At 44.2% G+C, this 14,038-nt stretch overlaps 1 protein-coding gene across 3 annotated transcripts in view; it reads right to left on the minus strand.

Moving 5' to 3' along the window:
- Window positions 1-215: 215 nt before the first annotated feature.
- Window positions 216-14,038, minus strand: part of LOC126937204 (histone H3.3A) — a 403,313-nt gene continuing 389,490 nt past the window's right edge. The window contains exons 2-5 of one of the 3 annotated variants that reach the window (XM_050760596.1): window positions 9,577-9,662; window positions 7,912-8,062; window positions 6,590-6,743; window positions 216-872 (exon numbers count right to left, since the gene is read on the minus strand). In XM_050760596.1, the coding sequence (XP_050616553.1) occupies window positions 744-872; window positions 6,590-6,743; window positions 7,912-8,039 (411 nt within the window). In that variant the 5' untranslated portion in view covers window positions 8,040-8,062; window positions 9,577-9,662 and the 3' untranslated portion in view covers window positions 216-743. Of the gene's footprint in view, window positions 873-6,589; window positions 6,744-7,911; window positions 8,063-9,439; window positions 9,549-9,576; window positions 9,706-14,038 lie in introns of those variants that run through there. The other 2 variants (XM_050760586.1, XM_050760605.1) reach the window with 2 other exon arrangements.

Raw genomic sequence — 14,038 nt, forward strand, 5'->3', positions numbered from 1 at the left:
CAGAAGACAACATATCCAAAGAGTTAAGACCACTGGGTAGTGGCAAGCTTCTAAAAATCAGAAATAAAGCCAGTTTCCTTTTGCCACCAAGTCTATACTTTGCTCATCTCTCAGTAAGTCTTGTCTCAGATATATGTGACTATTAAAGCATTTAATATTGAAATTATTTTGAATGTAATTGTAGGGCAAGGCTGATAATAAAGACCAAAAGCAGGTATAGTTTAATGTATTTTAATAGCAAACTTACAGGAACAGCACAGAAGACAGACAACATTAAAAACATGTACTTGCATGTAGGACAACTCAGTTAGAAAAGTATAGTGAATGGATGGAATCTACTGTATGATAAAAATGCTACAAACACCATTTAGTTGCCGTCAATAAGAAATTTACTTGTTTTAAAAAAATCCAAATGCTGGCATTGTCCAGAAAAATTTAACAGGTTTATTTATAATTATTATAAAGTTGAACCGCTGAAACTTGTTCACTGAAACATTTTAACTTGCATTAATGCTTTACGCCTCTGCATTTATATTAAAAATTCACACACAAATGAAAATGGAAAAACTGCCAATACCTGATTTCTGTCCCCTATTTTTCCACTCGCAATCATATACTTAGGTACCTTTTGACCCCATGGAAAAAAAATATCTAACGTTCAGAACTACCAATAACAGGAAGAAGAGAATTTTTTTTTTTTTTTTTTTTTTTGAGAATGAAATGTTTCCCATCATAGTGGATTCTTAAGCACGTTCTCCACGTATGCGGCGTGCTAGCTGGATGTCTTTTGGCATAATTGTTACACGTTTGGCATGGATAGCACACAGGTTGGTGTCTTCAAAAAGGCCAACCAGATAGGCCTCACTTGCCTCCTGCAAAAGGAACGAAGAAAAACTTATTGATGGTGTTATTTACAATAGTTAAGACCCAACTATATGAATTAAAACAAAAAAGTTTTTGAACCCTTTAAAAAAAACGACTGGGCAAAATGTTGACAATTTTACCAAATGCTTACATTTTAAAACCTGTGAGACAAAGCTCAAAAGCAGATTATAAAAAAAAAAAAGCTTAAGTCTTTTATGAAGTTACACAAGTCTAATTACTTCGTTACTAGGAAACTTCACTTTTTCTAATGGTACATGATTTCTAATAAACTGAAACATCACAAATAAAGCAAGAAATCCAATTTAACACTCTCATTCTTATAAGCAGAATCATGTTCAATCCAAATACTCCATCCCAGCCTAGTCTCACTCTGAATCCCATTCACACAGTATGTAAACCTCTGCCTTATCCAGTAGTATAATATGGTGAACTGGTTTTTATCACATGCTTCTCATCTACCTTCCCTTTTATACCTGTTTTATCATGAGAGTACTTTTGATTCCAGAACTTATCATTAGTTCCGTATTTCTTTTTGAGATGGAGTCTTGCTCTGTTGCCCAGGCTGGAGTACAGTGGCGTGATCTCAGCTCACTGCAATCTCTGCCTCCCGGATTCAAGTGATTCTCCTGCCTCAGTCTCCCGAGTAGCTGGGACTACAGGCAAGCACCACCATGCCCGGCTAGTTTTTTGAACTTTTAGTAGAGAAGGGGTTTCACCACATTGGTCAGGCTGGTCTCAAACTCGTGATCCACCCACCTTGGCCTCCCAAAGTGCTAGGCTTACAGGCGTGAGCCACCTTGCCTGGCAGTTTTTTATTTATTCATTCATTCATTTATTTAGTCTCCCTTTGTCGCCCAGGCTGGAGTGCAGTGACCAGATCTCGGCTCACTGCAAGCTCCACCTCCCGGGTTCACGCCATTCTCCTGCCTTAGCCTCCCGAGTAGCTGGGACTACAGGCACCCGCCACCACGCCCAGCTAATTTTTTTTTTGTTTTTAGTAAAGACGGGGTTTCACTGTGTTAGCTAGGATGGTCTCAATCTGCTGACCTCGTGTTCCACCCACCTCAGCCTCCCAAAGTGCTGGGATTACAGGAATGAGCCACCGTGCCCAGCCTGGCAGTTCCTTATTTATACACTTTGATCTATGCCCAGGAGACGTGCCCCTGTCCTCTACCAAGTACCTTCCTCTATGTACCCCAAAATTAACAGCATTTGTTGCCCTCTATTACTAATATCGATCTGTTTTTCCCCATTTGACTGTAAGATCCTTTCAAGTTATCTTATTCCTACCACTCAAAAATGACAGTATGAATCATTGATACTTAGCTTGTGAAGAGGAAAAAAGGGGCATTTCCACTTAGAATTAACTCATAACTCAAATTGTTAGTATACTTATAGCTGTCTGAAAAGCTGAAGAATCTTTTAGTCTAAGTCAAAACATCTGCCTTTTTTTTTCTTTTTTTAAAGATTTGAGTCTTGCTCTGTAGCCCTGGCTGGAGTGCAGTAGTATAATCTTGGCTCACTGCCACCTCCACCCTCCTGGGCTCAGGCAATTCTCCTGCCTCAGCCTCCCAAGTAGCTGGGATTACAGGCATGCACCATCACGTCCAGCTAATTTTGTATTTTTAGTAGAGACGGGGTTTCACCACGTTGGCCAGGCTGGTCTTGAACTCCTAACTTCAGGTGATCCGCCATGCCTGGTCTGCTTACTCATTCTGAAATGCAGAAATTACCATTTTAAAAAATAACCATAAATCCAACAGTTTTGGATTTGGAACATGAAATGATAGGTTAGCTGGCTCTCCTTCTCTATAAGGAAAAGTTATTTCTCTGCTCAACATATATTAAGGGAGAAAAGAGTCTTATAGTTGTTATTTTTATTCTAACAAAAATTTCCAGGCCGGGCGCCTCACGCCTGTAATCCCAGCACTTTGGGAGGCCGAGGCGGGCAGATCACCTGAGGTCAGGAGTTTTGAGACCAGACTGACCAACATGGAGAAACCTTGTCTCTACTAAAAATACAAAAAGTAGCCGGGCGTGGTGGCATTTGCCTGTAGTCCCAGCTACTCAGGAGGTTGAGACAGGAGAATTGCTTGAACCCAGGAGGTGGAGGCTGCAGTAAGCCGAGATTGCGCCACTGCACTCCAGCCTAGGTGACAGAGTGAGACTGTCTCCAAAAAAAAAGTACATTCACATTTACAGCTTCATCCTTTTTAGCACTATCACTACTCTTCTACAAGTTTCTTTCATTCAAATTGAACTATTTTCACGTGTGTTTCTCCAGCATTTGTCATTAACAACTAAGTCTTTACTTATCTACCCTTTAAGGCCCAGCTCAAGACTATTCTATGAAGGAGAAAATCGTATACTCGTCTCTTGCTCCTGTTGCCAGTGCAGGCAACACTGAACTCCTAGTTCCTTGGCACTCACACTGACCTTGCATTATCAGCCATTTTTTGGTGCCCTTAAGTTACTTCATAGAAATCTCTTTTATACTCAAAATGCCTTGTCCTCAAGTAGATTTTCATTATTTGCTACTTTTAAAAAATGTTTCTATTCTATGCAATTAGTCCCTCGCATCTTACCTATTCTACAGGTATTAAAAGCAAAAGTCCTTAATATTCAGAGATTCATTCTTAAGATATTCTAGAAGTGGGTAGAAATCCTGGAAAAAATGGCGTATCGTAGCCTCCTTAGGGGCTCACAACACACATCAGCTATTGTATCAGGAAAGAAAACAGTTTAATTTTGCTTAACCTGGCACCTCGGGATTACAGAAAGCTAGAATGCTTTTGTGGAATGCGGTACAAGCTACTATGTGGGCAAACCACCAGGTACCATGATTCTGGTAGCCTTCTAGAGTGATCACTTAGAACTAATCAGATGCGGCATGTGGTAGCTGGGGCTCCCACTGCTGTCTTAGAACTTGGCTACTAGTTTATAAAGGTTGTGCCTGGTCAGCTCTGAGAGAAGATTCAACTCCCACAGAGGATCTGACCATGACCCATACATTTCCAATTCTATTACAAATAACCCAAAGTCCCTTAAAACATTAAGGCTGTAATGGGAATTAAAGACTGCCACACTAATTTCTGACCTAAAGAATTAATTTTGAGTTAATGGCAAAGAAAAAAAAAACTACAAGAAAATATTAGTTTAGAACATTTTGAGTATATTCAAAGTCTGGCTTTTTACCATTTCAAAGCAACACTGTCCACTTAACATACGATAGTTGGGTTCAAGTTCTCAGATATTAAAGGCAAAGACTATATTTTAAGTCAATTATTGATTATCTATGGCAAACTGAGACTAACTTCTCCTCTACCATTCTCTCACTGGACTACCTCCTATCCTATAGTTGTAAAGTGTGTAATTCTAAGGCCAAAACCAAAGCACCTTTGGATTTCTACTTCAATTGTGATCTTCTGTTACCCTATTCCATTAACAAATTCTCCCAATCTTTTTTTTTTGAGACAGAGTTTCGCTCTTGTTGCCCAGGCTGGAGTGCAACAGCGCCATCTCGGCTCACTGCTACCTCCGCTTTCCGGGTTCAAGTGATTCAGCCTCCCTAGTAGCTGGGATTACAGGTGCCCAACACCACACTCAGTTAATTTTTTGTATTTTTAGTAGAGAAGGGTTTCACCATGTTGGCCAGGCTGGTCTGGAACTCCTGACCTCAGGTGATCCACCCACCTCAGGCTCCCAAAGTGTTGGGATTACAGCCGTGAGTCACGGTGCCCGGCCCACCCTCTGTATCTTTAAGATGACTAAAATATATGCATTAAAAAGCAAACAGAGGCCGGGCGCGGTGGTTCACGCCTGTAATCCCAGCACTTTGGGAGGCCGAGGCGGGCAGATCATGAGGTCAGGAGATCGAGACCATCCTGGCTAACATGGTGAAACCCGTCTCTACTAAAAATACAAAAAATTAGCCGGGCGTGGTCGCAAGCGCCTGTAGTCCCAGCTACTCGGGAGGCTGAGGCAGGAGAATGACTTGAACCCGGGAGGCAGAGCTTGCAGTGAGCGGAGATCGCACCACTGCACTCCAGCCTGGGCAACAGAGCGAGACTCCATCTCAAAAAAAAAAAAAAAAAAAAAAAAAAAAAAAAAAAAAAAGGAAGCAAACAGAAAGCACAAAAGCTTAACAAAGATCACTCTTTTCAATAAAGAGCTAACACTAAGAGAACTGTGAACAGAAGAGGTGAACATTTTGCTTAAAATCAATACAACCACACTTAATGACAAATATGCAATAGTAACAATGGAAGTTTATATGTGAATAATTTTAAAAAGATGAGTCTTTTACCCAGATTGTTTAGTAAATTCAATTTAAAAAGCTGTATTATTGACATTTAAGCTAAAAAATGCTACACTTTTCAAGTACGGTACTGTGTTCTTTAAGCACAGTTCTAACTAGAAAATACTGGCAGCTTTGTACCAATGCTTACGAATCTTAGTAACGTTTCTGTATTTAGTAATAAACGAGAACTGAAGATAATCAGCTATTAAAACAGAAAATAAAGTTTTAAGTAAAAGCATGGAAGATTTTAGTAGCTGAAATTTCAGCAACTGAGAATTTAATGGATGCCTACTCCTGGAATTCACCAATCAACTGAAGTTTAGACTAACCATAGAAACAGCTCGACCAATTACACTTCAGGGTGGAATCCACCTATCATATCTTTCTCACATATAAAGCAAAAGCCCGGCACAGCAACAGCAGCCTTGAAAATCCTCCAATGGAGTGTACTTAAGATTCTGGATGCCTCCTCCCCCACCCCCCCGGAGTTTGATTCAGGTCTGCAATGGTGCTTGGCAATCAGCATTTTTAACAACCCCCAACTGCACACTTCTGATGGAGGTGGTAGTTTTACTGTATTCTGGAATACTTGCATCTAAAGAATCCAACTACACAATATAAAATAGGTTACTTAAACGATTGATGTTAATGACGTCTACATAAGTTTACCAAGTATCCTGTAGGAATTTCAAGTTTTGGTCTTGTCTTAAACAACAAATATCTCTAGAACAGTATTTCTCTAAGTCCTGACATGCTAGAGATGAAGATTAAATTCAATATGCTCCACATTTAAGTGGCAATCCCTAATCCCCTTTAGGAAACCACAAGGCAAATCCCGGCCCCTTTACATGTCCAGTATCACCTTTAAGCACTATTCCCCCCAACTTGCCAATCCAATCCTATCCTCCATTCACTGATCCTTTTACATCTTAATGCATAATTCTTTAATACTGCCTATTCCCATCCTAGCTCTCTCTACCTATATGTTTCTTCACAACCTGAAGACAGATTTCTTTTATTCTAGGCACTGTTGTTTGAAATTGTTACTACAAATATAGACCTCTAATCTCAACTTCTTCTTAATGTCCTGCAGCATCCATAAACCAAACCAGAGGATTTTCTTTATTGTTTTTAGTGCAATGTTTCAAAATTTTAAATGGTATAATGGAATGTGCACTAAGCCGTGGAGTGGAGTCAAATGGGTTCAAATTATGGTTTTGTCATATTCTATGTGTATGACCTTGAGCAATTCAACCTTTCTGAAGTCTCAACAGTGAAGTAATGATATCAACTACCTGACAGGCTTGTGATTAAAAGATATAAGCATATGCAACAATTTGGAACTGTTCTTGGTACACAACAGGAATACAAACTCTCTTGAGTTATCCCCACCCACCATTTTACCTGCAAAGCACCAATAGCTGCGCTCTGGAAGCGCAGATCTGTTTTAAAGTCCTGAGCAATTTCTCGCACCAGACGCTGGAAGGGAAGTTTGCGAATCAGAAGTTCAGTGGACTTCTGATAACGTCTAATTTCACGGAGTGCCACAGTACCAGGCCTTTAAAAAATTAACAATAAAGAAACTGTTACCAAAAACATAAATAGCACAAAAAGGTAAGTGGGCAGCTTTACTGAAATGCAGTAATTTTTCAAAAAATAAACCACCCAACAATTCTTCAGCTTCAATATAAAATTTCACTGATCAACTTAAGATGTGAACATTCAAATCGAGTAACAATACCTTTAAAGCAAAAAGCATGAACTTAAAATGCATTCTTAGCAAAGAGTTTATCAAAGTCCTATTTATTTTCATTTTAAAAAGTTATTCATGTATATAAACCTTGGGAAGGTATTAGCTGTCAGGCTAAAAAAGAAGTTGGTTCCTCTCAATTTAGCACCACTCTCCTTCCCTACACCCTCTATTATCTTAAGAGCCCTTAAAGATGACCAACACAACCCAATGAACTTCATTTAAAAATATACTTGTGGCGTTTAAGTTCTATTCCCCAGAATACCTCTGACTACAATTCATCCCTCATGAATTATTAAATTTGAATACACTCGATTGTGCAGTGTTCCTTCCACGTGGAAAAGTATTTTTTTCGAACTAATTGTCAGCAAGAAATTTACCTCTCATTCTGACTTATTTCTTCCACTGTATGAGCTTTTATTTTAAGTTAATCGTAGTGTCTGCGGAGGCTAAGTCTGGGCAACTTCTGCCCTCTAATGGCAGATGCCCTTAACAACACAGTGGCTCAGCTAGTGCACAATCAAAAAAGCCAATACAGAAGGAAATAAGCTTATCAAATACACGAGGGGGTAGGAACTTTATAAAACACCCAATTTCGATTAAATTATTATTTTGCCAAAAGCTAGGAAAGATATCCTCAAAAGTGTATTCAAGAAAGCAACACGTAACTATTTTTAAAGAATTACTAATAGTTAACTAAAATGTCAACATATCCCATTAACATTATCAGTGATATACTAGGTCTCCTTAGACCTGTAGGTCAGATTATGGCTTCAAAGTTAAACGTTTTCAATAAAACCCAATACCAAACGTTATATAGAAATGATCATACAGTACATATATTTAAGTAGTAAAGTGTTCAAAAAAAAAAAAGTCTCTCTAAAGCAAAAACTTTTCCTGTTATCCATCTTTTTGTTACATTATATGGATACATACCAGAGAGACTTTGTCCCATTTTTTCACTGTTTTTAAATACCTGTAACGATGAGGTTTCTTCACCCCTCCAGTAGAGGGCGCACTCTTGCGAGCGGCTTTTGTAGCCAGTTGCTTCCTGGGTGCTTTACCACCGGTCGATTTGCGGGCAGTCTGCTTTGTACGAGCCATGGTACAGAGACCTCCTTACTTACCTACCAGCATGGAAAAATCAAAAATCACCATATGCAACTACTAAACATACAACTTTTCCTGCCACGATCACCCCCTCCCCATATCTGGAAATTATGATCAATATAAAAAATAATGTTCGTATTGTTATATAATTTGAAAGGGTGCAGATTACGTCTACCCAAAATCTTCTTGAAACAAACTAGAGTACTAGAAAATTGTTTGCAATTAATGTCAATCACCTCTCAAAATGCCAATTCTGAGCGACAAACGGCAAAACAAAAAGACCTCGAACAGCCTTTGATCCAATTTATTTAATTAAAGTAGAAATTAGAAATGTCTGTAAACATTCCATCCACAAACAAGTCAAAAGAACGAAGCCACAAACCACTGAAGGTCTAGCCAAATTACAGCAAAAAAAGGTCTTCCTCCCCCCCGACTTTGGCTGCCCCCCCTTCGTCTGGCTGTTGATGGATTGCTGTAAATATCTGAAAATATTCTTGGTTTTGCATCGTTACAGTTATGTTGACAAAAAGGCGTCTCGAAAAAACAAGAGAGGAACAACAGCTACCACCAGCGAGCATTCTACAAAGCCCCGTCCTCGCGTCCAGTCTTCACTGGCTTCGCAGTGAAATGAAGTGCCCCGCACCCAGGCTTTAATTAACGCACGACATCCGCCGACCGGTCCACCCCAAGCACCACATAAACTTTTGGTTTTGCCTCCTCCGGGTCCCTCTGCACAGGGTCCCCTAACCTGCCCACCTCGCTCCCAGCGCCTCAAGCAGGAACCAACTCGCCTCCCAGACCAGAACAAAATGGAAACAATCGCAAAACGTATCGGATTCCGTTCCAAAGAGACAAAACACCAAATCGCTCGAAAATACCCCATCCCCTGCCACGTGCCGCCCTCCAAAATGCAAAAGTTTTTTTGCATTTCAAATGCATCAAGTTTCCGCTTCTCCAAAAAAGGGAAAAAAATGTCCCTCTTTTAAAAATTCTTGCTTTTTTGAAATGGGGAAGAGAGAAACGGGGGAAAAAATATGGTCGGTGACCAGAGAAGAGAGACAAGATGGTGAAGCTTAGCAACAACTGTGGGGAGGCAGCAAAAAGCGAGTTACCCCAGGGTGCGAAGCGGCGGCGATTTCCACCCCTTTCCCGCTCGAAAACTGGGGGCTGGGGCCCGGGGGCGGTAGTTAAGAGGCCCGCGCGGGTCGTGGTGAAGGTTTGGGGTCCTGGGAAGGGGCGGCGGGCGGGATTTCACCGAAGAAAGAGGAGCCAGGGGCGCGGGGAGGAGGAGGGAGAGCAGGCTCGGCGCCGCGGCGGTTGCTGCTGTTGGGCTGAGGCGGCGAGAGACTGGGGAGCCGCCGCCGTCAGAGGGAAAAGGGAAACTCGCTCCTTACCTCCATTTCTGGGCCAAAAAGTTTGTGGGCTAAGCCGGAGGGGCTACGGGTCCCCTCCCGGCACGGCCAGGGCCCGGTTCGCGGCTGACGACAAGCGGGGCTCGGTTCCGGGGAAGCGGGCAGACGGGGAAACTTACCCCCCTTCTCCTTCGGCTGTAGCTCGGCGAGCGAGAGGCGGCGCTGGCGTTAGAGAGCGACGGCGGCGCGGCGGCGGCTGCGAACACAATTGAAAGATGGCTGACACCGAGGCTATCCCCCAACACACGCCGCCCCGCCCCCGCGCCGCGCGCCAGCCAATCACACACAATGGAGGGAAGGCTCGGCCCCGCCCCCACAGCAACTCTCGCGCCCCGCCCCCTCCCCTCCCCCCGCGCGCCCGTTCGCTGGCGCGCGCTCGCCCCTCCCCCGCGCGCCGCCCGCTCCCTCCTCCAGGCCGCCTCGCGCGGTGTGTGTACAAACACAAAAGACACGCTGAGGGGCCGCCGGCTCCCGCCGAGACTGCCGCCCGCCCCCGGCCAGCCCCCGCCCCCGGCCCTGCACTCCCATCCCGCTCCGTGTGCGCACGGCGTCGAACCCCCGAGGCCCGGGTTTGGGGCGCCCGGAGGGAAGTAGGGGGAGGGGAAGGCGGGCGGAGGCGCGGCGGGTGAACGCCCGGCCTGCGGGCGTCTCGGGTCGCGGCGGGGAGGGGAAGGAGGGGCCGCCCCCGCGCAGGCCCTGGCGCGCGCCTCCGAGGAGACCCGGGCGGCAGTGGGGGAGGAGGACGCGGTCGGCCGGGTCGCCGCGCCCCATTGGAAAACGCTCCCCAGCAGGAAGCTGGCAAATAGGAATCCAGCGTCCCGTGCCCGCTGTCGGACGGGGTCGCTGCGGCAGCGGGAGGGGTGGACCGACGGCCTCCTTCCCGCCTGCGCGCTGGGCCAAGTGCGGCCGGGTCCTGCGGGGCCGGCCCGAGTCCGCCGCAGACAACTTGATCCGCTCAGACTCCTGGGCCGGCTGCTTGCGTGCAGGGCAGCTTCTCGCCGGTGTCGGCCTCCAGGATCAGGGGACGGGGCTCGCTCTCCTCCTGGGCCCGGGCCCCCGACGCAAGATGGCTGTGTCGCGTCGGCCTCTAAACAATGTGTGGAGCGAGCAGCTCCTGCACCAGGGCCCGGTGGCTTGTCCTGCCCGCCTGTGGGGCCGTGTGATCTGTTTTCGGTAGGATTGCTTTGGAAAGGAATTGCCGAATATAGATCGTCAAATGTCCGCAGCTTCTGCATAGTTTAGAAGAGGCTGAAAACAGCAGAAAGAAACCAAACATGGTTTGGGAATTAGTACATCTACCTGTTTTCCAATTCTCAGTAGCGTAGGAAACGGACTTTTCATGGCCCAAGTTATCCTCATGACTTGTCAGTTGATTGGCTTTGGAACCTCTGAACCGTCCCTAGATGGTATTGACGCTTCACAACTGTGTGTGAAGGTTTTCAATAGAAGGGTCATGCAAATATCCCCTAGGGTAGTGAAGGAGGAAAATTTCATAAATGAAGGGCAGTAACGATTTGTAATCTGAAGATTTCACAAAGCATCTTAGTCATAAACATTATCCCGAAACAGATACGTGGAAATCAGATATGAGGAAAGAAATGGATTTGTCCAAAGTCACTTAAGTGAGGAAGAGACCTAGGAGAAACAAACAAACAAAAATCCAGGCCTCCCGTTTCATTATTACTTCATGAATGTTAAGTGTCCCTGGTTGCTGTGCAGAACACATGCAATCTCTAGTCCTATCCTAAAAGCACATATGCAATCAGCTTGGGCCGAGCTGCCAGCAAAGAATTTCCTATAATTCAAGCCAAGATGAGTTATTTTGCTTGTTTTTTGTTTTGTTTTCGGGAAACCAAAATATTTATTGTTGGATTTATCCAGGAAGGCTGTTCTGCATTAGTTAAATCCATCATATCTTCAATAAATGTTAAATAACATGGGTAATGTTCTCTTTGTATGCTGGATTTTTCAATAGCTCCTACTTCTTGGCTTTAAAAAATATTTCTAACCAAGGGTCAGACCATTTTTGTAGAGTAGTTATGATCTTAGATTATTTGAACTAACTCAGCTGTCCATTTGTGAAATGGGCATAATAATATTTATCTCAATGAAGTTAGGCCACAAATTCTTTCTAGTAGGTTCAAGTACTTAAGCACCTGGAAAGGTGGCTGGTTACCCTCCTAGTGGCTTCAGGAAGTTTTCTCACTGAATGAATATTTGAGTGCCAACTCTGTGCTCAGCACAATTCAGGGGTGCTGGGAATGCAGCAGTGGATAACACAAGCGCTGTTCCTGCCCTCATGGGGCTTATGATCTCTGGAAGCACTGCTTTGCACAGGGAAGTAGCACCAGGAGAGGCGAAAGAAAGAGGGACTTTGGAGCCCCAAGATTGGCAAAAACTATAGCTAAGGAGAGAGGTGAACTGTAGAGTCTAGATAATGGGAGAGGAGAGCTGCCAGAGCAAGAAGGGATTCCCACTGGGCCCCAGGGGTCAGTCCTGAATTGGTTTTACTAGAACTCAGGCCCAGCACAGTGGCTCACGTCTGTAATCCCAGCACTTTGGGAGGCTGAGGTGGGTGGATCACTTGAGATCAGGAGTTTGAGACCAACCTGGCTAACATGGAGAAACCCTGTCTCTATTAAAAATAAAAAATAGCTGTCATGGTGGCACACTCCTGTAATCCTAGCTACTTAGGAGACTGAAGTGGGAGGATTGCTTGAATTCGGGAGGTGGAGGTTGCAGTGAGCTGAGATTTTGCCACTGCACTTCAGCCTGGGTGACAGAGTGAGACTCCATCTCAAAAAAAAAAAAACAAAAAGCAATAGAATTCTTGGGCTAATAATGACCTCAACATTCGCAGTTAAGAAATGGGGGGGATGGGAGCAAAAGCTTTTAAGTTAAAATATTTTCCCTAGAATAGAGTACTTATGGCCACGAATTTAGATTTGTTTATAAGTAGAAAAGTAGAATGGAAAGGACTTTTTTTTTTTTTTTTTTTTGAGGTCAGGAGTTGGAGACCACCTTGGCCAATATGGCGAAACCCCATCTCTGCTAAAAATACTAAAATTAGCCAGGCGTGGTGGCTCACATCTGTAGTCCCAGCTACTTGGGAGACTGAGGCAGAGAATTGCTTGAACCCCAGGAGGTGGAAGTTGCAGTGAGCAGAGATTTTGCCACTATACTCCAGTCTAGGTGACAGGAAGACTCTCTCTCAAAAAAAAGAAAAATATGGATCATTTATCTTGAGGCTTTGGATTCATACCGTCTGTCTAAAACTGTCCTTTCCCTCTGTCTTGTCCAGTAAATAGCACTATCATTTACTCAACTGCTCAAACCAAAAAGTACAGAGCCTCCTTGAGCCTCCTTTTCTTTCACACCCATAGCCAGTCTATTGGTCCTGCTCTGAAATGCTTATCAGAATGACCTACTCCTCTTCTCATCTCTTACCTGGCCTCCAACGGTAACTTTCTGTATGACCTTTCTCTTTCCCTTCCTGCACCTCTGTATTCTATTTGCTACGAAGCAGGCACAGATTAGATTATAGAATATAAATCAGATTAGGTTGCATTCTTGCTTAAATCTTCAGTGGCCTGCTACTGCTCTTGGTTAAATTCCACATGTGTGGGCCCTGGCATTCCCCCTCTCTCCCCTCAGCACTGTGCTGCAGACCAGCCACCCCGGTCCATCAAGTCCTCCTCTGCCTTAGGATCATCGCATCTGTTCTTTCTGAAGCTTGAATTCTCTTCTCCCAGCTCTTAATAGGACTGTCTCACCATTCTTCTAAGGCAAACTTTCTAACCTTTCCCATGTCATTTTCTTCTTAGAAAATGATCATATTTGGCCAGGTGCAGTGGTTCACGCCTCTAATCCCTGCACTTTGGGAGGCCGAGGTGGGTGGACCACCTGAGGTCAGGAGTTCGAGACCAAACTAGCCAACATGATGAAACCCTGTCTCTACTAAAAATATAAAAAATTAGCTGGGCATGGTGGTGGGTGCTTGTAATCCAGCTGCTTGGGAGGCCTGAGGCAGGAGAATCACTTGAACCTGGGAGGTGGAGGTTGCAGTGAGCTGAGATCGCACCACTGCACTCCAGCCTGGGCAACAAGAGTGAAACTGCATGTCAAAAAAGGTTGAGAGTTCAGGCTGGCCTGAAACTCTCAACCTCAGGTGATCTGCCTTCCTCGGCCTCCCAAAGTGCTGGGATAACAGGTGTGAGCCACCGCGCCTGTAATCCCAGTGCTTTTGGAGTGCCAAAACAGGCAGATGGCCAACGAGGAGAAACCCCATCTCTACAGAAATACAAAAATAAGCTGGGCATGATGGCGGGTGCCTGTAATTCCAGCTACTCAGGAGGCTGAGGCAGGCGAATCGCTTGAACCTGGGAGGTGGAGGTTGCAGTGAGCTGAGATCACGCCATTGCACTCCAGCCTGGGCAACAGAGTGAGACTCTGTCTCAGAAATATAAATAAATAAATAAATAAATAAGCAAACAAACAAGAAATTTAAAAAATAAATCTAAAATTCATTACAGGCATACCTCATTTTATTATGTTTCACAGATGTGTTATTTACTATCTGAA

Source organism: Macaca thibetana, chromosome 1 (assembly GCF_024542745.1).
Source record: "Macaca thibetana thibetana isolate TM-01 chromosome 1, ASM2454274v1, whole genome shotgun sequence".
Classification (NCBI taxonomy): domain Eukaryota; kingdom Metazoa; phylum Chordata; class Mammalia; order Primates; family Cercopithecidae; genus Macaca; species Macaca thibetana.